The following is a 25703-nucleotide window of genomic DNA, read 5'->3' as shown; positions in this document are numbered from 1 at the left end:
CGACGAATCAATTCGTCGTCGCGGCCGTATCACGGTCATGTAAACCACAGCAGTCTCCCCCCAACACACCCCTTTTATAACTTCCCAGACTCACCGCATCAAATGCGACACACACTGCTGCCCAAGCCACTCACGAAGGGGGTGCGGTTGGGGGGGGGTAACGAACCGCAAAATCCAAAGGACTATTCAGAATATAAATGAGTAGGTAATAATAAGAAAGCCACACCCACCCATCTCCCCCATCCCACCCACCTCCCCCATCCCACCCACCTATCCTCCACAATCAACTGGAGAGTCTGGAATGAAAGTGAATAGTCAACGGAAGCCCGGACGGCTTTATTTGTGTGGCTCTTGCGCCGGCGTGCCGCTCAGTGAGCCGCACAAACATTTGTAAATGGCGGTGCACAGTTGAGGTGGCCCCCGGTGGCGAAGAGGGCAGAGCGCTGAGCTGGCACGGACGGATATGCTGCTGGGGTTTAATCCCCGCAGCTGCCGGTGATTAAACAGAGTCCTGAAGTACAGTTGAGTTGATTGTCTCTGGCCAGTCGCCGCTGGACTGTACGCGATAAACCCCCGTGATATTCACGTTGCATTCAGCACTTCCGTCTTTGCTAAATTCCAGCTGTGAGAATTGAAAAATACTTGGGGGCTTGGCATCGTGCGACAAAGATGGGTGGGAAAGTAATGCCCCCACCGCCCCCCCCACCGCTCCCCCCCACCGCCCCCCACCCACCGCCCCCCCACCGCCCCCCCACCGCCCCCCCCCACCGCCCCCCCCCACCACCCCCCCCCCACCGCCCCCCCACCGCCCCCCCACCGCCCCCCCCCGCCGCCCCCCCACCGCCCCCCCCACCGCCCCCCCACCGCCCCCCCACCGCCCCCCCCACCGCTCCTCCACCGCCCCCCCACCGCCCCCCCACCGCCCCCCCCCACCGCCCCCCCCCACCGCCCCCCCACCGCCCCTCTCTACTGTGTGGATCAGAGATTGCTCGATGGGATCTCGGAGGTAACGCGGAGGAGAGTTGTACTGCTCTGTGAGCGTTCCAAACGGATTTGATCGTCTGGCGAACCTGATACCAACGGCACGAAAAAAAATCATTAGGGAGGGTCAAAAAAAAATAAACCGAAATGTTAAAATAGAATTGAAAAAGGGAAAACATGACCACGGTGCTACCATAAACTCCAGAAACTGGGGCACAGGCATTTGAGGAGGACATCACGCGCATATGTGCCTTGGCATGCGTGCGCCGCTCACTCAATAATTGATGAGGGCAATGAAGCCGATTTAAATGGAAGCACCTTGAGCACAGCATCCTCCGCCACGTGGCCGAGCAGCGGTGACAGTGGTGGTGGTGGTGGCGGCGATGATGATGGTGGTGGTGGTGGCGAATCGCCAGCTAACCAGAACCCAGCGCGTGCCACCAACGCGCCGGCCGTACTCGCCGACGGGTGCGTCACGAACGCGTCTTAGACTAACGCGTCTTTTCGCTGCTGCCGTACATTGCTGCACGATAGATAAGCCACTCCGTTGAGCTATCATTTGCGGCCAGGTCATTTCTGAAAAAAAGAGCTACATAGCTCAATCGGCCTTGCCTGGTCAAATTTTTTTAAATACTGTCGTTTAGTTTGACTAACGCGTGTCACTAACGAGCCTCAACGGTACGCGCCTAACAGAACGTGCTGTAATGTAGAACTAGAACTAATCAAGTAGTAACATCCTTCTTTTCAGTGTACAGTAGCACGCTTGCCAATCTTGCCAGTTCAAGCCGCAAGATACCGATTTCTTTTACGTTTAATTTTACATTAAATCTGGTTTACATAGGTGGTCGCGAAAGCACACTCCGGGTAAAGTACAGATGCAGTGTGTCTGTGAGCACTACAGGAATAACCCGTCTACCCGATTCCAATTCTCAAATAAATATAAAAATCCATCAAACAATGTGTCTTTATCTTTAAAAATATACATTTCGTAACGTGGTATGATTATAAACATAAGGACTGGCACGTATGCAGTATATACAATTATTGTACGTACTAAATTTTTGTTTGAATGAGCAGGTTTTTGTTTTGGATAACGGCCAAAATCTTTAAGGAGAGATTTTTTTTTGGTTAGATCGCGGAAATAACCTAAAAAACCTCTATAATGGATAACATTGGATCGCGAAAGCCTACGCGTTAAACTGGCAAAACTCTTTTTTGCACACTTCCCATCCAGCGCGGGCGGCAGCAATCAATGGGAAACACCTGGGCTAACCTGCCCCCCCCCCGCAAACTCTGCGGGCACTGTACGATGGCCAAACAAGACAAGCATGCGCGCGTGAGGATACGTCATGCATTACATGCATACATAACAAACGTCCCCGGCGTAAAATAAGTAATGTTTAGAATTTTTTTTTTTAAACACGCTTTTATGAAATGTACTAGTAATGGCAGAACTCCACGACTCCAGGAAGTGGCCCCGAAGCTTGCCACAACGTAAGGGACCGTGGCCAATTACAGCCAACGTCAGTTGACCGTGGACAATTAGACCCAAGCCGAAACATAACATTAAAAAAAGATTGTATAAAAATATATATTTATATTTTTATGATAGAATATAGTATTGTCATCAGTATGACATAAGTATACCAAGTTTGCAGTCGATACCATATTGGGATGTGGGTTAAGATTGAGTTACAAGATTTGAGGATACATCAACAACAGATAAAGTGAGTTAAATGAAAGCGTGTAAGAAAGCCTCGACGAAGACTTGCTGGTGGCAAGCGAGAGCGCTCTTAGCGGAGTGCCTCTAAAAGCCAGCACGGAGCACGGGAAGAGGTTGGTGGCTTCGATCATCACCAATGTCATCTTCTCCTCCTGCCCCCCTTCCCGGTGCTGATGTTTTTACACGCACCACACCAGCCGATCTCATTTGTAAGGCTGAGTCGATCTAGGGGGGGGGGGGGGAGGCCTAGGAAAAAAAAAGCTCTGATATCACCACTTTGCTACTGACGTTAGCCCAAGACCGGGAACCGATCTCGGGTTGACGAATTCATCGAGCGGTGAGCTAACCACTCTGTCACCGCATCCACGCACAGAAAGATCCCCCCCCCCTCCCCCCCCATTGAGCACATTGACTGTAGGGGGGTAATGCTGTTGGCAGCACGCATAAATATTAATAACTACTGTACATTAATCCCTATTAACACGCACGCCTACATACACGCAGACACGCGCGTGCGTACATGTAAAATGATGCAAAATACGCACGCACAGATGCACCGACAAGATTCGAACTCCCGAAGCTCTCTCGGCGCGGCGAGTAGACATCGTTACATTGGCACTTAGCTCCTGGACATACTCTGCGCCATCGTTACGCAAGAAAACAATTCACGCCACGAACCTTAATTGCCAGAGGGGCAGCCCTGGGAATGACGAAGCCAGTTGTGTGGGTCGGGAAAGCTGCCACAAGTGGTGAGATACGGGGGAAAAAAACAACGAGCCACTCGTTCTTCATCCAAACAGCACCACGCGTCCAATTACATCACTCGGCGAAGCCTCGATGCTCAACGCAGCCTCAACTTCTCGAAGCGGCAATGCAGACGGCATAGATCCAGCGGAAGGGACGAGGTCTAATTGCGAGTAAACAGTGCGGGCCACCCAAGCTATGGACCGTATAAGTAAACCAACCGTAACATGGGGCCTTGTTAACCAGCATCAAAGTACGAAATATAACAATCGGTTTTACCCTTTCCTGGCAATAAAACCGGAGGCGTGAAGATGTCCAACACCAAATAGATAGCTTTCGCAAGGCATCGAGTACTGCATTAACCACACAGCGTACTTGTGGTGAACATGCAAACAAACATGCTCTGATGATATATGGCATTGCCTGTGAAACTGATTGGCCTCCACCAGAGACAGCAGCCTTCTTTATGGCCGAGTTTCACTAGCAGTGTCAGAGCAGAGAATGCCAAGAGGGGACCAATACAAAGACAATGCCACTATCAGAGCACTTAGAGTTCAGGGTGAGCAGCTACATCATGGGACCTTTTTGCCAGTATCAAAGTAATTAATATCAGAATACGTTGCATGTTCACCACAAGTACTCTTGTGTGGTTAATGCAGACATGATTCCTTGCAAAAGGTGCCACTGGTTCTTCATGTTCTGCAGATGTAGATGCCACCTCCGCCATCTATTGCGCGGCGGGTGAACTTACGACTCTCGGTCTGAAGAGGCAATCGAACAGACATACGGACAGGTTTGGCGAATATTCGTAAGTAGAGCCCCCTTTACAGCAAAGCCCTGCTATTTGTGACCTGTTCTTGACCGCGAAAACACACGGGGGAAAAAAACTTCCAAATACCCAGCACAGGAAAAAGCGACGCCTTTTACTGTCGTGCTTGTGACATGCCGAGGCCTGTACATTTGCTGCAAATGCGACGAGGTGCCGCTGTTTACTTGCTTTTACGCAATAAAGTAATAAAGGGACCGTGATTTATTGCTTAATGGAGGACATTATCTCCGTGTGATAAGACTTTCAAAGTTGGCTGAGTTTTGTGGATAGCGAAGAGGATGTGGGTTGGAGGATGGGGAGGATGGCAAGGAGGGAGGGAAGGAGGCAGGGAGGGAGAAAGGCAGAGAGGGAGGCAGAGAGAGAGGCAGGCTGCCTCTGCCTTCAAACCAAACACGCAGCTGCAAATGCCACACTGCTGGGGTGCACTTTGCGATTGTGCATCGCAGCAGTGAGTGGGGAGAGCAAAGAGGCGTAGGGGGGAGGGGGGCAGAGAGAGGCACGCGGCAGGGAAACCACAGTGAGGCAGGCGGAAGCCAGCCACCCCCCGAGCCTTCACACGCTTCCCTAGGCCTTGTCCTGCTTTCCCCCGTGGCTCTCTCGTCTCTCCCGTGTCTCCTGTCCCGACTGTATTCATGCCTCTCTGGGTCTCCCTGCATCTCCCCATACAGATTTCTGGTTCTCCATATCTCCCTGCGTCTCCCCATATCTCGCTAAACGCACCCCCTCTCTCCCCTCCATGCCTTTCTGCCTCCGCCACGCCTCTGTGTCGCCCGTATCTCCATGTTACTTTCCATGTCTTCACTGTCTCCACGTGCCTCTCTGCGGACTCCCTCTGCACCAAGGACATGCTGCCTCAAGCGGCAACGCGACCCCCCCCCCCCCAATTTTCCCCAGACCTCCCCTTATCGCAGTGGTGCACACATTTTTTGTGATGACGTGAATAAAAAAAAGGTCGATATCCTGCAGTTGGCGGTGGTGATGTTACTGTTTTTGAATGCGCGCTTCGGCTCGCCTTGCACAAAGCAAGCCGCAGCACGGGTGCACCAAACTTAATTCGAGCTCATACTCTTAGTTCTTTCGGTAAAGTCACGTAGGTAAAAAATGAAATTAAAATGAATAAAAATAAAATAACTATTTTATTTTTATTAATTTGTATTCACGTCAAATTAAAATGAATAAAAATAAAAGAATTTTTTTTTTTTACATTTTTATTTCATTTTTTACCTACGTGACTTTACCGAAAGAACTAAGAGTATGAATCCTTGCAGTCACGAAAAGCTTCAAATCTAGAATTAATTCGAGCTCCTTTATTCGTGACCAATCGGCGTTTGGGTTCACGCTGATGGCTTTAATTTGTATTTAGAATCATTTGGAGCAGTTCAACGCGGGGCACGCCGAGGTAGAACAATGAAGGAGCTGCTGCTGCTGCCGCTTCTACTCACAAGCAGGACTCATTGTGAACCCTGCGTGTGTGCGGCCAGAACTGATGTCCTGGACTCGCACGTGAAATCAGTCCCGTTACACTCGTGCGTGCGTGTGTGGCGCGCGAAGGAAAAATAGAAAAGCCTGCACGCTCAGTGCCCTGCCGATAACGACCGAGTCTGTAAAGCAAAGCGCACGCTTAGGACGGCTACATTCCCTTGAATGCGAAACTTTACTAAAATAAACCTTTCTGAATCCTCGGCCATCGGCACGAGGGCTCAGTCACCCGCCCCCCGCGGGGTTCCCCAAGCGAGCGGGATTCATGTCGACGACTCGAGGGTGGAGCCTGTGGCGCAGCGGTGAGCACATCATCATCGCACGGTGAACCCCGGCGCCTTGAGTGCGACCCCCCCACCCCCCCCGTGGCTATTGTCAGGGAACATGTTCTGGGCCCCCCCCCATCCCACCACCCCGCCCACCCCCATTCCACCCCCCCCCATCCGACCCCGCCCCCCCCATCCCACCACCCCCTTCATCCCACCACCCACCCCCATGCCACCACCCACCCCATCCCACCCCGCCCCCCCATCCCACCACACCCCCCATACCACTCCGCCCCCCCCATCCCACCACCCCCCCATACCCCCCCATACCACCCCCCCCATCCCACCACCCACCCCACCACACACCCCCCTCATCCCACCACCATCCCCTTTCATAAAACCACACTGAGCAGCATGGTGAACTGACTGAACAAACTATGAAACTAAACAATTTTTCATTTTAACAGGTAAGGTCCACCGAGCTATACAGCTCTTTTCAGAAGCGACCTGGCCACAAATGACAGCTCAAGCAAGTGGCTTATCTGTAAATTTATAGCAGCCAAATACTCTAAAGATTGACGGAGCAGTGGCACATTGGTTATCACCCACTTCCCTAATAACCCAGCGGCCCGAGTTCGATTCCTGCCCACGGCTAACATCAGTCGTGAGTGGTACTTGAGCCGATTCTAGGGATTCCCGCTTCCACCAACCTCAACCGGCGTGGTGAAGTATGGTCAAACACCCAAGCGTCTGGGCGAGCACTGGGTGACAATCGCCCCGATGTTTCCACGGCAAAGTGGCTTATCAATGTTGACATTTATAGCAGCCAAATACTCTACACACATGTTTCTAAATGCGGAGGGAAAAACCGGTGGACCCGAAGATAAAATCCACACAACATGCAAACTCCGAATATACAAGCGTCAAGGTCGGGATCGAACCCACGACCTCCTGTATACCAGGCGAGGTAGTTAACATCTCGCCAAAACCCCCATGAATGACCTAGTGAGGAGGTTTTCATCCAGCAGTGGATTGGTATCGAATTAAGTTTCTTCCTCCAGACGGTGTTATTGTTGTTGTAACTCGCTGACCTGCCCATAATAAACAACTGTGAAAAAGAGCTTCATGGCTCATCGGATTCCTCCTCCAGTCGAAATAAAGATTTACATTCTCAGGTGGATGCTGCTTCTCGTTGTTGGCTTCACTGCATGTACGCCGGCTCGGTTAACGCAAAAAAAAGACGTGGGAACAGGTGGACTACAACGCTGCTTTTTTTCCAGAGAAATGCTTCAATAAATTAATTTACAGCCCCCCGTTTGACACACTTCACCACGTGGATTGGTAGAGGACACAGAGAATGGGGCAGGAGTGGTTCTCCCCCCGCGCCTCCCTCCCAGGAACGATTAAGATTTCACTCGCCACTCATGTTAGCCGTGGCCGGGAAACAAAATGTGCAGGTCACCGGGTTCATCGCCGCAGTTCGTCAAACATTGCACCACCGCTCGCTTCAATCCGCATTGTATTTAGCGGCGTGGGAAGGCCTTGGCGGCTGCGGCAGTCGGTCAGAGCGCCCCCACTGGGACCCCTGGGAGCTCCCGGCCCAGCGAAGCGTTCAGGAACGGCGAGTGCTGAAGGACACAGGCTCGTGCGGCGGGCGCACACTGCACGGATAAACTATGCACTCCGGTCATCCGCGCTGCAGATTGTGGCTATCCATTAGCAAGAAGAAGTTTAACGTATGTACGTGCGTGCAAAAAGACGGTCACTGCATCGCGCGCTTTCAGATGCACTTCCGCGGACGTCTGGAACGCTCTTTCTTCCGATATTAGGACGCAACTGGAGCTATGCACTTTTCTATCGAACTGCTTTTTGTGTTGAGTGTGTTGTCCTTCCCCCACACCTCCGATCACCATGGTTGGCTACACTCGCTGCAACAAAAAGTTCAACACACATACATACTGGTGTGTGTGTGTGAGTGCGTGCCAAGGTCACGTGGGTTTCAAGATGCTAAGCAAGGTGAGTGGAGTGCCCTGCATCGCTGGCTACAGGCTGTGGGTTAGAGGCTAGCGGTTGAGTGCTATGGGCTCCAGGCAATGGACCACTGGCTACAGATTATAGGCTACAGGCGTACCCATATGTCATGCAACAATAAAAAAAACCAAAAGCCCTTTATATACCCAGGAAAGCCTGAGAATCGAGACTCTTTTCAAGAGAGTCCACCTACACGTGGGAAAGACGTTCAACATATATCCATACATCTTGGTATGTTTGACCAAACCCAATTTGTTGTCCTTCCCCCGCACCTCTGATTAGCGCGGTTGACTACGTACGGTGCGAAGGAAGTTCAACGTGCATGCACATATAATGGGTGTTCATGCAAGTGGGAGGAAACTTGAGAAACCGTTATAACCACATATTCTTAGGTTTTTTCGGTAAAGTCACGTAGGTAAAAAATTAAAATTAATAAAATAAAAATAAAATAAAAATCACGACGTTTCGGAGGCAACACAAGCTTCCGTCTTCAGGTGGAACTGTCACAGCACGATAGCTGTATCAAGTGATACAGCTATCGTGCTGTGACGGTATCACTTGATACAGCTATCGTGCTGTGACGGTTCCACCTGAAGACGGAAGCTTGTGTTGCCTCCGAAACGTCGTGATTTTTATTTTATTTTTATTTAACTTTTATAAATTTTTTATTTTAATTTTTTACCTACGTGACTTTACCGAAAAAACCTAAGAATATGAATCCTTGCAGTCACGAAAGCTTCAAATCTAACGTTATAACCACGCCTATGTCGAGGAGATGGGGGGGGAGGTAACGACCAAAGTGCAGCACGGGACGCAATGAAATGATGGCTGCACCGTGAGGCCCGTGAGTGGCTGGCTGTCTCTCAACGAGGACACGTGGTGTGGCAACGGAGGAGACTCCCTCGCAGGGGACGTCATCTGTCGTTGGGAATATCAGCCGCGCGGTCAACGGCGGTGCCCATCACAATGTTGCGGGCAATTAAACAGGGCCCAGTGCCTGCCGCAACCCCAAGCAACGCCTGTACTCTTGTCGGGGAGGGCGAAAGCCTTCTTATTTTTCAAAAATTCCAAGTCCACCCGTACAATTAAGGGCGCCCGCATTTCTTCAACCGACTTGCCACCAAACGTGCCATCCCCTGTACGGCGCCAACCCCATTTTCAGAGAGAGGCCCCGAAACTCTGCCGGCCCACACATCCCGCTCCGACTTAAATCGAGCCACTTCTCTCAAGGGCACCGAAATCCACGTCTCCAGTTCTCATTGCACAGCATTCTCTCTCTCTCTCGCCGCACAGACCCTAATAGCCTCTGCCACAGGGACCTCCTCCGTGCGTTTCTCGTCCAAGCCCCGTGCAAAAAAGAGAGTGGGGGGGGGGCTCTGCGCCAACCCATTGAATGGCACCCACGTTTACTGGGTAAGTTACTGGTGGAGTTTGCCACCGAGTTAGTCGCTCGGCGGCTCGCGTGTGGCAGTGCGAGGCGTGGGTACTCGCTCCCACCTCTTTCAAGATCCCCGACTAGGGCGGAAGGGCCGATCAAAATACTGCACCCTGCAGAGGGGATACCGAGAGGCTCCGTTCTAGCTGAGGCCTCTTTCACCAGCAGTGGCCAGAACAAGAAAATGCAGCGCCGCGGTTTTCACTGATCCTGAGTTTTCCCACAGGTATTGTGTACGCAGGTTTTTACCTCCATGGTAGATATCTGGGACTCACTTCACGTACGGTTTTGGCATGTTCCTTCTGCTCGCGCACTACCAAATCGGCTCTCAAGCGCAATAACAACACCCTATATTTACCCAGGGAGAGTCTCAGTGGGCCTCAAGGCTCTTTCTTTTCGGGATGGTCCCTTGGTTATCACGCTTAGCCAATATTCCATTAATAAGTGCTTGAAACGCAGCAGAAAACAGGAGTACGCGGAGAAAACCCCACCCAGATAAGGTGGTAACACCCAGCAAAGCCCATATTCTGGCGAACCCGAGGCTCCACTCTTACAACAGCTGGTATCCCCAGGCAATCTACCATCCAAGCCATGGCCAGGCTCAAATCGTGCTCGACTTATATGAGATCTAACGAGACCGGGTTCATACGTGGCGATTGTCATAAAATTATTTAACGGGTTGTAACCAATAGGCTTTGAACCTCCGGACAGCTTGTGCCTCTTGCGTGAGGGACACAACAAACAGGGCACGGAATGGGACTGCTGTCCAACACGCCCTCGCCTCCCTTTTGACAGCAAGCAGTGGTCATGAGCACTACTGCAACATAAATAGACCAATGTAATCCCACTGTGGCTGGAGGCCTACACGTGTACCCTCTGTACACACTACGGAATGCAATGCCTTCATGTTTATTTGAACTCTTAAAAAGTAATGACTCTACAAGGCAACGCTAGCAAAGTGCCACACGTAAAAGAGAACAACACAACCAGCATGCCGCCACCCGGGTACAAGACGGTGAGTAAAACGGCGCTGGGAAAAAAAATAAAAACTGGCAGGATTGTTTGGATAAGCGGTCTGAAGTTGAGCTATCCCTCAACCGTTCCACGTAGGGACAGGAAGCCAGTTTCTCCAGAAACCAGGAACTCCATAAGACCAGGTCCTCCAGGACACGAGGAGTTAGGTCCTCCTCGAACTAAAAAGCCAGGCTTTCCAGGAACCAGGTCCTAAATGAGCCCGTTTCTCCAGGGACGAAGTCTTTGATGAGGTCAGGTCCTCCATAAAGTCAGGTTTTCCAGGAACCAGGTCCTTCATTGACACACGCAGCAAGGGCCTCCTAGAACCACAAAAGCCAGTTTCCTCCAGGCACCTGGTCCTCGAGATCCCAGGTCCTCCAGGAACTAGAGAGCCAGATCCTCCGTGAAGCCGTGTTCATCAAGTCCCAGTGATGGGCTAGCTGGGGTGACTATGGCCCAAGCAGCTATAAGGCCCCACTTATGATCTTTAAAACAACCTGCCAGATCATTACAAATCCATCAAAATGCTGTGCGTGATTTACCGTAGTCATCCAAATGCTAACCTTTCTCCAGACGTGAAGGCTAATGACCAGACAGTCTCCACTGTCCCTAACGATGTCACCCCACACTGGTCATCGCCACTTGGCCTCTATCCATTTGTCTCGATTCCCTATGCACCCTCGAGCTAACCCAATTAAGGTTTCCTGCAAGAGCGTGCAAACGGGCATACGCACTCACAAACCTATGTAAGCATGCACGCATGCGTCGAGCGAGCGAGCGAGCGGGTGGCGGGCCAGATGGGGCCAGATTATTTGTGTAATTAAAGCCTCACGTGGGGGGGGGCGGCTTTTAGAGAAAAATACCGGAGCCTTTTGTCTCGCCGAACAACCCCCTTTCCCCTCCTTAACCGATGATGGCACTGTGCCCCTCCTCGTGCAGAGGGAGCCAGGCGGCCAGGCAGCCGGCTCAGGAGCTCGACGGCCAAATTGGAGAAAAAGTGGCGAGGGTTTTTCTTTTATTTTTCTTCCCTCCCGAGGTAGACGACCACTCAAAGCCTTCGCCATTCACCCCGAGCACTGACAGCCGCCCTAATTATCCGTACGGGGCTAGGGTGCAACCTTTCCCTGGCAGCACAGCGGAAATCCCAGGCTGACCTTATCGACTGCAATATTTAGGAAACGCTCGACTGATATCACAGCTGTGAGCAACCGCTAATTGTGCGCTCGGACCAGGAGTCGGATTTAAAGGCGCTCATGTTTTCCAGGAGTCGCTCTAACAGCCGATGCCATGGATTTTATTGCCACACAAAGCAAATGTGCTCCGACCCGCTAGACAAACCCTGCGCATAGAGAGCCCCCGAATGCCTCTTCTGTTGCCGTGGCAAACGGGAGGACATTTCTGTGGCGACAACCCACGGGGCCGTGCGTGGAAGAGTGGAGTAATTGCGTGGATGTTTGCCGAGTCTCGGGTCGAGATGAAACTTTGGCGCAGGGATTTGGGAGTTTTACGCAGCACCGCTAGCAGTGGAGATGTCATGCATATGTCAGCCACATAGCTGTGCTCCCACAGGGGCTCCCGACATAGGGAAATTAATTGACGGCCCACTAATGCAAGAGGGCACTTGCACAGTTAGCACGCCATGTGGAACACAACGACATATGACCACTCCAATCGGTTCTAATCGGCTTAGCCTCAAGGAAAAATAAAGACTGCCTATGTAACAAAGCAACAATACTGGAGGGGGAAAAAAATCACATTTAAAACGTTTCATTATTGTAGCCTTGTGTGCCTTGCCATGCATATGTACTGTACTACATTTACAGCAACGAATCATCCCCTCAGAATCCCAAGGCTGAATGCTGGGAATTTGAAAACATGGAAAGCTAGGGCATGTGGGGACGAGAGGGCTGCTCTAGGGACGCCTTGCTGTACCGTAGTACGTTAAGTACGTTAAGCCACAATGGTGTAGTCACAAAAGACAAAGATATTCCGTATTGTTTTAACATACGTTTGGGGAAAGTGCTGTTAGCGAGCACCTATTAAGGCCGGCACACGAGGGAGTGGTTGGCCGACACCACGCCCGGCTGCCTTTGCCTCTCTCGTAGCGATGTTTACACACCGCACCAGGTATTAATTTGAGGCCGAGTCGATCTAGGGGAGGACGAGGACCAGCTCAGACAATCGTCGCTCATGTCGACCGCGAGTGGGAATTGAACCCGGTTCGGCGGGTTCGTAGCGCAGCGCGCTAACCGCTACACAACCGCTCCCCAGTGTAACACTTGTATGTGTGTGTGTGGTCTCACACACACAAGCGTTACCATGGCTGCCATCATCACAACGAACATCATTTGCCTCCAAACAAATTACTCGAAACACTTCAGATAGTCAGATCTCAGAAGCTAAGCAGGCTGGCACCTGGTTAGTACTTGCATGGGTGACCAGTACATGGGTTTGCCAGGTATTGTAGTAATCAGAGCTGCGAGGTGTGGCTTAGTGTCACCCCCTCCAATTTCCTCCGGCACAAAAAGCTAAACACGATTTCATGGAATTAGCCAACGCATGATTTTCCTGAACAATCGTCTTAAGTTTCAGCGACGAGTTCGTGGGGTGGCATTGTGAGCTCCAGCAAACTGCAGGTGGCCCGGACACATGCTCTTTGCCCCTATGGCAAAATAGCGTCTATTAACGACTGTGGGAGCGTACGGAGCCAATGGAAATGCTCACAGTTCTACAATCTACCCAGAAATGATAACACTCACGGCTCCGACATCGCAGCCTGGACGGATTGTCAAACGTGGTTTGTTGAGCGTTGCTTCAGCTCGGGCTTGGCACACGACGTTGTCATTTAGGCGTGGAAAAAGCACCACGCCCCGGCCGCATTTCTATTTACACAAAGCGACAGGCATGAGGGCCCATCGGCTTGCGCGAGACCCACGGGGAGAAAAGTTCAGATCATCAGCGCCACCGGCCGTAAGCCACGGATGGGAATCGAACCCACGTGGGTCCCTTTCTCCCCTCCCATTGTTAGCGCACTTAACCGCTACACACAAGACAAAGATCCCTCGTTATAGCATGAATAGGCTGTTGGCGCAAGTGCTGTTAGCGAGCACCTATGAAGGCCGGCATGGTACACGAGGGTGTGGGTGGCCAGCACCACGCCCGGCCGCCTTTGTCTCCCCCAGTGGCGATGTTTACACATCGCACCAGGTACTCATTTGAGGCTGAGTTGACCTAGGGGAGGTCCAGGACCGGTTCAGATAATCGTCACCGGTGTTGGCCGTGAGCGGGAATCGAACCACTACACTACCGCTCCCCACTACACACACACAGACGTACACACACACACAGACGTACACACACAGCGTACACACACACAGCGTACACACACAGACGTACACACACAGCGTACACACACACACACGTACACACACAGAGACGTGTACACACACAGAGACGTACACACACACACGTACACACACAGACGTGTACACACACAGAGACGTGTACACACACAGAGACGTACACACACACAGAGACGTACACACACACACAGACGTACACACACACTGACGTACACACACACAGACGTACACACACAGACAGACAGACAGACGTACACACACACAGCGTACACACATAGCGTACACACACAGACAGACAGACACACAGACGTACACACACAGCGTACACACACACCCACTGTCTGAGCTCCTTTTCACATGATAGTGAAGGCTGCTACAACGCTGCTGTTATCGCCACGCTGTTAACATGCTACCGTCATCACCACCCTACTGTAACATGCATGTTGTAAACATGCGACTGCACCTTTACCGCGTACCGCACGTGGCCACGCTGTCCGTAAGCTATTGTCACTTGCCACGCTCGTGTAAACAAGCGATACGCTAACACACGTACAGCCGGTATTCTCATCGCAGCAGCAAGCAGCGAAACCTTAACGAGGCATCACGCCCAACAGTCGATTCACACTTTCGTATTGCGTCACGCGTCCGTACGGTTCACCACCAGAGGTGGCACAACTTTATCGGAGATTTGTTTACATTCTCCTCACGTGGGCAACGACGACGAATCGTGGCTTTCACGACCCGTTGTAGTAATAACGCGACTCCTGGCGCACGAATTGTCACTCTGCCCCACGAGGTGGAGAGAGGCGAAGCGAGCGGCGTGGGGGCCCCGAAGTGCACGCAGAAGCGCTCTTACATTTCCTAGCCCGCATCCGCACGGCCCACCTCAAGTCCCCCCCCTTCTCGCCCCCCCCCCACACACCCCCACGCCCCTCATTCCCCCCCACACGCTCTCTCCCCCCCCCCCAATTCCACGCCCCCCCCCTCACTTCCACGCTCCCCCCCTCACTTCCACGCTCTCCTCCCCCCCCACTTCTACGCTCCCCCCACTCCCCCCTCCCACGCTTCACCCCCCCCCAACACCCCCACGCCCCCCCCACTCTCCTCCCCCCCCCACTCTCCTCCCCCCCCCACTCTCCTCCCCCCCCCCACTCTCCTACCCCCCCCCACTCTCCTACCCCCCCCCACTCCCCCCCCACTCCCCCCCCCACTCTCCACTCCCCCACTCTCCTCCCCCCACTCCCCCCCCCACTCTCCCCCCCCCACTCTCCTCCCCCCCCCACTCTCCTCCCCCCCAATGCTCCCCCCACGATGCGTACGCGGGCAGCAGCAGCGGCGACGGCGTCCGCGCATCCAGACTGCGAAATCAAAAACGAGCGGAGGCGGCGGCTTTTGCAAAGTCGCTGGTATGAGCGTGAGCCACCCACCCGCCTCCGTCACGTCGGAGAGATCGAAGCTGGCGGTGCTCCTGGGGAAGTCCTTGAGCTTCCTGCCGCTCAGGTTGAGCACCCCGGACAGGCAGGCGTCCTCCAGAGCGCGCTCCACGCTGCGATGGAGCAACGCGGCGCCGCCGAGCGCGGGAGCCGCCGTCGTTGCCGCCGCGGCCGCCATGACTCGCGGCGCGCGCGGGGTTTGTCCGTGCGCATGCGCGAACCGCGGTTAGATTTGATAGCGCGTGTAGGCGTGGAGAGCCACGGGAGCTGATATGGTAGTATCGATGCGCTACGCAGCACTGTTGGGATTATATTTGATAGCGCGTGTAGGTGTGGAGAGCGACGGGGGCTGATATGGTAGTATCGATACGCTACGGAGCGTTGCTGCGATTACATTTGATAGCGAGTATAGGCGTGGAGAGCGACGTAGGCTGATATGGTAGTATCGATACGCTACGGAGCGCCGATTACATTTGACAACGCGTATATGCGTGGAGAGCAGAGGAGCTAGATATGGTAGCATCAATAAGCTATGGCGCGCGGCTGCGATTATAATTTGATAACGCGTTTAGGCGTCGAGAGTCGGGTGGGGTTTTGGAGTTGTACGATGCCAAGATGAGAGAGAGGGGAGGGGGGAATCTTAATTTGGAGCTTTCGTGACTGCAGGAATTACTCTTTGGTTCTTTCGGTAAAGTCACGTATAAAGATAAAATAATAAATTAAATACTAGCATACGACGTTTCGATTGCAACACAAGCAATCGTCATCAGGTATAAATGAAATAGCAACGAAAATCTAACCAGAAAACTATAGACAGACATATAAGCAGACAGATATCACCAAGATACACAGAGAGAGAGAGCAACACATAGGCACAGAGAGAGAGAGAACGTCTCTGTGGCGAGGCCTTAAATAGAGAGAGGGGGGGACACAGCGATGATTCGGTTTGACAGTGCGTAGAAGGAGCGACGGAGAGTGGATGGGGCCCATCGGGAATATAACTTCGCCCGGATTATATCTGTTATCGTGGATAAGGGGCCGTCCATAAATGACGTCACGCGATTTTAGACGATTTTTGACCCCCCCCCCCTCGTCACACGGCGTCACAAAAAGTCAGACCCCCCCCCCCACTCAAATATGACGTCACAATGCTTTGTCCCCCCCCCTCGTCACACGGCGTCACAAAAAGTCAGACCCCCCTCAAATATGACGTCACAAAGCTCTGCCCCCCCCCCCAAAAAACATTCTTCAAATCGCTTTAAACTATTGTCGTTGTAGTGCGTTTTTAATGTGGCGCTGCACTCTGATGTTGTAGGAGAAAACATTTATTAAAAAGTCTATTTAATTAAGTAGAACGTGTTGTCTATATTTATTTAAAGTTGCGCATTTTTATGTGACGCCACATTTCTCACCCTCCCCCCTCGTTACACATCGTCACAAATGTCTGACCCCCCCCCCCCCCTAGGTGCGTGACGTCATTTATGGACGGCCCCTAAGTCGTCGAGAGACGTGATTGTATTTGTTAGTACGGTACAGCGACGTAAATAATGATAAATGCTTGAACGCATACTGATAAAAAAAAAGTGTTATGTTACCCGAAAATGTAATTGTTTTATTTTTTTAACACAGATTTATATTTTGCAACATTGCTTTGCAGCACAGCACTTTTTTTTTACTAATTTTGGTGACCCAGGCCGCTGTTGGCCAATCTGCTGCAAGGCAAAAACTGGCCCACGACCAACACGAATCACTCTGGTTTATTTGTCTTCACTCGCACTCGTGAAATGTGAATCTGTCACACAGACGCAGTGCCCTTGACAGAGTCCCAGGACGCCACGGTGGCTTAGGAGATGTTAGCTACCTCGCCTGGTATACAGGAGGTCGTGGGTTCAATCCCGACTGATGGGATGTCAACTACCTCGCCTGGTTTACAGGAGGTCGTGGGTTCAATCCCGACTGATGGGATGTCAACTACCTCGCCTGGTTTACAGGAGGTCGTGGGTTCAATCCCGACTGATGGGATGTCAACTACCTCGCCTGGTATACAGGAGGTCGTGGGTTCAATCCCGACTGATGGGATGTCAACTACCTCGCCTGGTTTACAGGAGATCGTTGGTTCCATCCCGACCCTGACGATGCCTGCTGTATATTTGTAGTTTGCGTGTCTCTTTCATCACCATCACGGTGGCTAGGAGATGTTAACTACCTCGCCTGGTATAACGGAGGTCGTGAGTTCCATCCCGACCCTAACGATATCTGCTGTATATTTGGACTTTGCGTGTCTCTTTCATCACCATCACGGTGGCTAGGAGATGTTAAATACCTCGCCTGGTATACAGGAGGTCGTGGGTTCCATCCCGACCCTGACGATGCCTGCTGTATATTTGGAGTTTGAGTGTCTCTGTCATCACCCTCACGGTTGTTCGGAGATGTTACCTACCTCGCCTGGTATGGAGGAGGTCGTGGGTTCCATCCTGGGCCTGACTATGCCTGTTGTTGTGTATTTGGAGTTTACGTGTCTCTCTCTCCCCGTGGTGGCGTGGATTTTTCTCCAGGTCCTCTGTTTTTTCCATCCACCTTTAGTTATAAACGTCATACGTTTAGAGTATTTGGCTGCTGTAAAAAAAAGCTCTCCAGTAGTAGTGCTGTGACTGTGGTCATCCAGAACAGACCGTACAACGTGTAACAGACGCAATGCCCCGATCCACACTCCGCTGCTACTGACGCGATTATCTGGGCTTGAACCACCTGAATGTAACATTGTAGAAGTGTGCGTCTACATCAGCAGCCGTACGACAAGATAGAAAACTGATCCCCCAACAGCCCAACTTTGAGGGTGACGATATTGGAACGTTGGACCAAGGGCGCCATCTCGCGGTCATGTTTGAAGTCGCAGATATATAGAGTGGCCCAACATTGGCATTAAAACATCGTAATTGTTTATTTCTTAAGTTAATATTCTATTGAGTATCATTATTAATATTGATTTTTATTCTTCGTTTTGAGATGACATTTTAAAATGGAAATAGAATTCACATAAATGATAAAACAGTTGACGAATGTTCCAAAATATTACTCCGCTAATCTTTAAAATAACAAAGTCCTAAATTAATTTCAAAAGAGAATATGTGCGTGCATTAATGTCAACGGCAGTTGGTTTTGATATTTGTTAAAATAAATGAAATAACGCTATGTGATTTTTTATTTAAAGCTTTCGTGACTGCAGGGATTCATATTCTTGGTTCTTTCGGTAAAGTCACGTAGAAGGGAAATAATAAAATAATATAAATATAAAACAACAAAAATTCTCACGTTTCGACTGCAACACAAGCAATCGTCATCATGTGTGAAACGTCGTGAGAATTTGTATTTTTTATATTAATATTATTTATTATTTCCCTTCTACGTTGCTATGTGATTTGTTAAAATAAATATAATAAAATCCAATGTCTCCTGACGTTTGGGCCACCCCTGTATTTTTTGAATCGTGGTTGCTCAGCCACGCACACTCTTGACGTTGTATTAGATGATACATTAATACGTTTTTCGAAGTTAGCAAGGTTGTAAGAACTTGGGGTAGAGGGTGGACGATGGCCGATCATTCCTTAGTGGGGAAAGTACGAATGGAATCAGCCGAGCAGGTGTGGCGTGAGCGGGTGTGGTGAGCGGGTGAGTGAGTCGGTTAGTGTGTGACCTGCCATCAGTGTGGTGGTTGAACACTGTGGATGAGACGAAACCGTAGACGTGAGTCCTCGACACTGGTAGAACACTGAGTGAAGTTCACGGATACGTGAGCGAATGTCTAAACAATAACGCACCCACTCAGCGTTCTGCCATGCAATAGCTCGCGTTATACTGGTAGGAAAATCGTGGTTACACCAGCCCACAGGGGATTATTGTGCCCGTCCGTCCGTCGTGCATCCAAAAATGGTAGGGGTGGGGCTAGGTTGAGAGGGAGGGGCTGGGTGGGGAGGGGCTGGGTGGGGAGGGTGGGGCTGGGTGGGGAAGGTGGGGCTGGGTGGGGGGTGGGAGGGGTGGGGCTGGGTGAGGAGGGGCTGGTCACCCCGTGGTGCCCTTATAAAACTCAACGTTTAACCTACTCACGCCGACTTGTGCCCGCCCTCACAGTCGGCCATATTTGCGGAATACACCACGCCGCCGTTGACCCTGGCCATTGACCGAGCAACCCAACGTTCCTACCATCTCCCTCCGCAGGAATGTGTTTTAGCCTAACAGACCTAATGGCTCGCTCGTCTCTCGTCACGATAAGACACATTTCCAACCAATTACACTGAATACGGCTACATTTTGTCATCTCTATTACTTGCAGGTCTTATTAAAACTAATGGGTTTTTTTATTCTCAATAATTATATCTCTCGTATATCCGAACCAATAAAACAGTCATCGTCTGAGATAAATCCGTAATGACTGTATCTTAACGTCATTTATCAATTCGCTTTGGCGGTTTCTTATCTACTTATTTTTTCACAGGTTCACGGCCACGAATGAAGATGTGTAACTACTGAACACTGCTAGTTTGCTTTATTTTAAATAATTAAGCCTAACCCCAGACCCGCAACCTACCTTTTCTCAACCCATTGCTCGCATCCATTGGTGCAATCGGACGAGATTCTATCAAATGGCCAAACAGGTTATTCTTGCTGCCTTCCCCGACTGGCCAAATGCGCCACCGCTTCTTACACGAGCTGTAGCCCATGAAGGCACACGTTTGCATCATATTTTTCAGAACCAGAATCTCCTTGAGGGATTCGATTAACTATATTGTCAAGATCTATTTCTCAGATGTCCAGTAGAAAGCGCTGAAGACGCAAGCTGGTGCGGGCACTAAATTTCACGTTTTTTTCTTATCTTTAACATTAACACATTCCTGCGGAGGGAGCTGGTAGGAACGTTGGGTTGCTCGGTCAATGGCCAGGGTCAACGGCGGCGTGGTGTATTCCGCAAATATGGCCGACTGTGAGGGCGGGCACTAGCCGGCGTGAGTAGGTTAAACGTTGAGTTTTATAAGGGCACCACGGGGTGACCAGCCCCTCCCCACCCAGCCCCACCCCTCCTCACCCAGCCCCTCCCCACCCAGCCCCTCCCCACCCAGCCCCTCCCCACCCAGCCCCTCCCGACCCTCCCCTCCCCACCCAGCCCCTCCCCACCCAGCCCCTCCCTGCACGACGGACGGCCACAATAATCCCGTGGGCTGGTGTAACCAGGAGGTTCCTACCAGTAACAAACTCATGAACATACTTTGCTAGAGTTGGTCTGTTATATGTTTGAAAAAGCTCTGTACGTGAATTAAGTCGGTTCATCCTACAGATGGCATTCTCCACCGATAGCCGTGGCCAGGACTCGAACTCAGGTTGCCGGGTTTACAGCGCAGTGTGCTGCAAAACCACTGTGGCTACCCATACCAGGCTTTGAATCTTCTTCCATTTTTGGCCCATGCAGGTGTCGAGGAACGACTCATCTTACAACGGAGGCGGTCGGTCCAGATGATTGCGCCTGGAGTAGCGAGCGGAGCGGTGAATAGCAGTGAAATCGGGCATTGATCTTCTTGGTTCTTTCGGTAAAGTCACGTAGAATGGAAATAATAAAATAATAAAATAAAACATAATAAAGTAATTCTCACGACGTTTCGGCCACAACGCAAGCAGCCGTCCTCAGGTGAAGACCAGGTCATTCAGACGCTGTCTCCCCGACAGACTTGGTCTTCACCTGAGGACGGCTGCTTGCGTTGTGGCCGAAACGTCGTGAGAATTATTTTATTATGTTTTATTTGTATTGTTTTATTATTTCCATTCTACGTGACTTTACCGAAAGAACCAAGAAGATGAATCCCTGCAGTCACGAAAGCTTTAAATCGGGCATTGAGTTATGTCGTCCGTTCAGAACGGGTGACCCACAGTCGCGGACACACTGCTCTGAGGGTTTTGAATCTTCCACGTGTGTATCAAGCGGTCCGCTTGCGCTGAGCCATGGTGTGTTGTGCCCACGTGGTTTAGGGTTCTGCCCGGAACACTTTGTCGAAGATCGAAGCCAGAGATGCTCCTCATTGGGTCGTTGAAAAAGTATTGAATAGGCAAGCTTTAAAAAAGTCGTGTTTATTATGTTATCATTTATGTGGGTGATACTATGGATAAAATGTTACACTTCCAAAAAAGCATTGTGTATGCATTACAGCATTGAATATGTCCGTGATGTATTGCGTCGCCCCCCAAACAATGCGAACGGCTTTGCTGTAAAATTTTGATTTAAAGCTTTCGTGACTGCAGGGATTCATATTTTGCCGAGTAAAATGTTTTTTATATAATTATTTTATTGTTTCCCCCTCCCCCTCAGCCCCCACCCCTGTCGGCCCCTGAGCGTACTGGCAGATCAGCTGTCCACAGCGCCTTATTAGGGCGCAACATCACCTGGGGGGCGTACATGTTTGTGAGGGGCGCTCCTCTGGTTGGCTGCTTGCTCGCGGTCACGTGACGCACTTCAACCAATCCGTGCCCCGTTAATCACACAATGACAGAATGACAGAATGACGGATCTGGATGTTTATATATATTTATGCATGTAGGATGCAGTGAATACGTGAATAAGCAAACCATATATTTTTTTTTATTTAAAAATGTGTAAATTATAGTCAACTATAAGATATTATTGACAACAAAAATTTGAATACTGCAGTGTTACACAAGGTCTGTTCTCTTACAGAGAAAACCAGAAGTGACAGAATATACAAGATGAGTAACATAATTGTGTTACACATAGCAGCATGAATGGTAATAATCATAGAGAGGCAATGTTAGATTTTTTGGACCTGCCATGAGAATACAAGAGTCTGAATATACATTGGTTGTGGCTGGTAACATCATTACAGGTACAAGAATCTGGGGAAGACAGAAAATTGGGTCACACGACAAGCTACAACTGTATGCAACTGGGACTATCCAATTCAACGTTCTTGAGTGAATGTCAAGGGCAGAGTTAAAATGGAATAAGGCCATGTCTTAGAAAGAGCATAGAGGCAGAACGCGTCTTACGGAACACGTGGCTGATTCGATCCAATCGCAGACATTTGTGATCCGGATGCTAAGATACAAGCAACGCGTTATCAGAGAATAGTGCCAGGAGTCGTGTGAAATAACATAATCACAGTTTATATAACGCCAACGTAGCCGTTCAATGTATATCTTTCAATTAAAAAAAAACATTATTTGTTGCTCCCAATTCTTCATGGAAATCCAGCTATTTACGTGACATATATATGTTTAAATGCAGAAATAGTGATTACAGTTTTTAGCATCATATGCGTAATGACAACAAACTCTTCGCGTGTGAAACACCACCACAGAACGCGAAGCAGAGTCAAACATTGATACGTAGAAAGTAAGAGGGGAAGTGAAGTGAAGGGATGTTTGCACGGAAGTCGCCAAGACGGATAAAAATTAACCCGTAAAAACAAAGTTTTTCACTATAAATCCTTTATATGCGTAGCATCGGGGCGGCTAGAGTCCTCTCGTCCTCTGGCTTGAGATGGCTGCCACCTATGGGTCAGATGATTGTCTGGCAGCATTAAACAATTGGTAATTAAATATAGATTTTTTTTCCCCTAAACAGTGTAAAATTTTGGAAATTTTTTTTCACGAAAATGCATTGTCACGCACAACGAGTCTGTGTGCAAAATGTCAGCTCGATTGGATCACGGGAAGTGGGTTAAAAAACGACCGAAAGATTTGCACGGTCCTAAGCAAGCAAGTGAACTTAATATAAAGGATTTAAAAAGGGCACGACTCAAGATGAGCAGCAGCAGCAAGGGGGAGAAGGAATGACTGGGTCAGGATGCCGGCAATGAGAGGGTGATGGTGAGAGGGGAGGGAAAAGAGGGAAGAGAGAGAATGAATGAGCGAGCAGGAGTTAGCCTCAAGGAGAAGCGGCGTGCTGTTTTCACAGCGGGTGGGGAGAGGGGAGGCATTCAGAATCATGGGTGGCCACACAGAAGCCGCCTGATTTAACGGGAGGCTTCAGCTGACTTCGATGCCGCGTGGATAGAATTCACGAAGAACGCCCCCACCCGCATTTCCGAACGACGTGACCGAGCAAATCCAACTCAGTTCCGTTCGCCGAGATTCTGAGCGAAGGCGCTGGAAACCACACGTGGGCAATGCACGATTGTGCTCGCCACGTGCCGCCTGAATCCCATCCGCACGGTCACGTGGTCGCCCGCACGGTCACGTGGTCGCCCGCACGATCAAGTGATAACCGCGCGCGGCGTGGAGGGGGGTGGCGGTGGTGAGTGGCCTCTAGCCAATCATCGTGGTCTGAGAGACGACGGTAACGGGCATCTGTCGGAACTTGAGCTCGCGAGCAATCTGGCACCAGGCGCAGGGAGGGCAGAAGCACATGATCACGCAGTCGTCGCAGATGGAGCCCTGGCAGCACGCGCAGCAGAGGGAGAAGGGGCATTCGGACGAGGGTCAGACAATTGTGGGAGCGTGCGCCAAGACGGTGCGTAGCGGCACACACTCTCTGGTGATATGTCAACTACCTCGCCTGGTATACAGGAGGTCGTGGTTTTGACCACGACCCTGATGGGATGTCAACGACCTCGCCTGGTATACAGGAGGTCGTGGGTTCGATCCCGACCCTGATGGGATGTCCACTACCTCGCCTGGTATACAGGAGGTCGTGGGTTCGATCCCGACCCTGATGAGATGTCAACTACCTCGCCTGGTATACAGGAGGTCGTGGTTTCGACCACGACCCTGATGGGATGTCAACGACCTCGCCTGGTATACAGGAGGTCGTGGGTTCGATCCCGACCCTGATGAGATGTCAACTACCTCGCCTGGTATACAGGAGGTCGTGGGTTCGATCCCGACCCTGATGGGATGTCAACTACCTCGCCTGGTATACAGGAGGTCGTGGGTTCAATCCCGACCCTGACGCCTGCTGCTGTATATTTGGAGTTTGCGTGTCCCTCTCCCCGTGGTCGCGTGGATTTTTCTCCGGGTCCTCCGGTTTTCCCCACCACGTTCAGAAACACGTTTAGAGTATTTGGTGGCTAGAAATGCCCACGTGATAATCCACTTCGTTGAGCTATCATTTGTGGCCAGGTCGCTTCTGAAAAACAGCTACATAGCTCAGTGGGACCTTACCTGGTAAAATAAAAAAAATAGTTTTATAGTTTAGACAAAGCCCCCCAATCACCTAGAGCTGTGGCTGACCCCCCCCCACCTCAACCTCCTCTTTTAAGTATAAAAAAATTCTAATGATTTTATATATTAGCGTCGTTCATGCAATTTGCATTTCGCAATCGCTGACGAACCGCGGACACCTGGAAGGCTGCGAAGCGGTGAGCCTGCGCCAACAATTGCTCTGCAGTTCTCTGCATATTAAGATGGTTTCAACAAATTAGCGGAGTGCTCATTGTGCACGTGGGAACGAAACCGGAGCGCCCGAAGAAAACCCACACATTGTGCGAGGGGGCAACACTCGATCCCACACAGAAGGAACAGATTATATCGGTCCACACTTTGCCGTGATGAATCCTTGCAGTCACGAAAGCTTCAAATCTAGAATTAATCGAAATGAATCCCGCGGCTGGGAAGAGCGTCTCACGTGGATGCCGTATCGCTCTCGGATGCTGGAGCGCATGCTGATGCCGATGGCTGGGGCGCTAGCGAAGCACATCGTGTCCAGCATGGGCAGGCAGCAGCACTCGCCGAACTTTGACGCCGTGCTACAGGTGAAGCATGGGAAGCACCAGAAGGCGAAGCAGCCTACGGCGGGTGTGACGGGGGGTGGGGTGGGGAGGTAAGGGGGTCACAAGGTCACAAGGGGGGTAGTGGGGTTAAGCGTTGGAGGGGTAGTCATGGGGTCATGGGGTCATGGGGACATGGGGGGAGTGGAGTAACAAGGCAGTGTGGTCGTGGGGGAAATGGGGTAATGGGGTAATGGGGTAATGGGGTAATGGGGTAGTGGGGTAGTGGGGTAGTGGGGTAATGGGGTAGCGGGGTAATGGGGTAATGGAGTAGTGGGGAAATGGGGTAGTGGGGAAATGGGGTAGTGGGGTAGAGTGGTAATGGGGTATTTGAGTAGTGTACTAATGGGGTAGAGTGGTAATGGGGTATTTGGGTAGTGTGCTAATGGGGTAGAGTGGTAATGGGGTTCATCTTCTCGGTTCTTTCGGTAAAGTCACGTAGAAGGGAAATAATAAAATAATAAAAATGAAACATAATAAAATACAATTCTCACGACGTTTCGGCCACAACGCAAGCAGCCGTCCTCAGGTGAAGAACAGGTCTGTCGGAAAGACAGCGTCTGTTTCCGCTTTTGAAATATGCGACGGAGTGCCTTGGGTTAAGGCGCTTTATAAACGTAAAATAAGATCAATTCTCAC

General features: G+C 50.8%; 1 protein-coding gene across 2 annotated transcripts in view; it reads right to left on the bottom strand.

Annotated features, from left to right (window-relative positions):
• The window catches only part of LOC144947028 (leucine-rich repeat and calponin homology domain-containing protein 1-like), a 61419-nt gene extending 45908 nt beyond the window's left edge, over positions 1-15511 (bottom strand). Inside the window, exon 1 of one of the 2 annotated variants that reach the window (XM_078876167.1) lies at positions 15292-15511. In XM_078876167.1, coding sequence (XP_078732293.1) covers positions 15292-15475 — 184 coding nt within the window. In that variant the 5' untranslated portion in view covers positions 15476-15511. The remainder of the gene's footprint in view (positions 1-15291) is intronic. The other variant, XM_078876168.1, reaches the window with a different exon arrangement.
• Between the last annotated feature and the right edge of the window lie 10192 nt (positions 15512-25703).

Source organism: Lampetra fluviatilis, chromosome 43 (assembly GCF_964198595.1).
Source record: "Lampetra fluviatilis chromosome 43, kcLamFluv1.1, whole genome shotgun sequence".
Classification (NCBI taxonomy): Eukaryota; Metazoa; Chordata; class Hyperoartia; order Petromyzontiformes; family Petromyzontidae; genus Lampetra; species Lampetra fluviatilis.
Note: the sequence above shows the minus strand (reverse complement) of the source record. Positions and strands in the feature narration are given on the sequence as shown.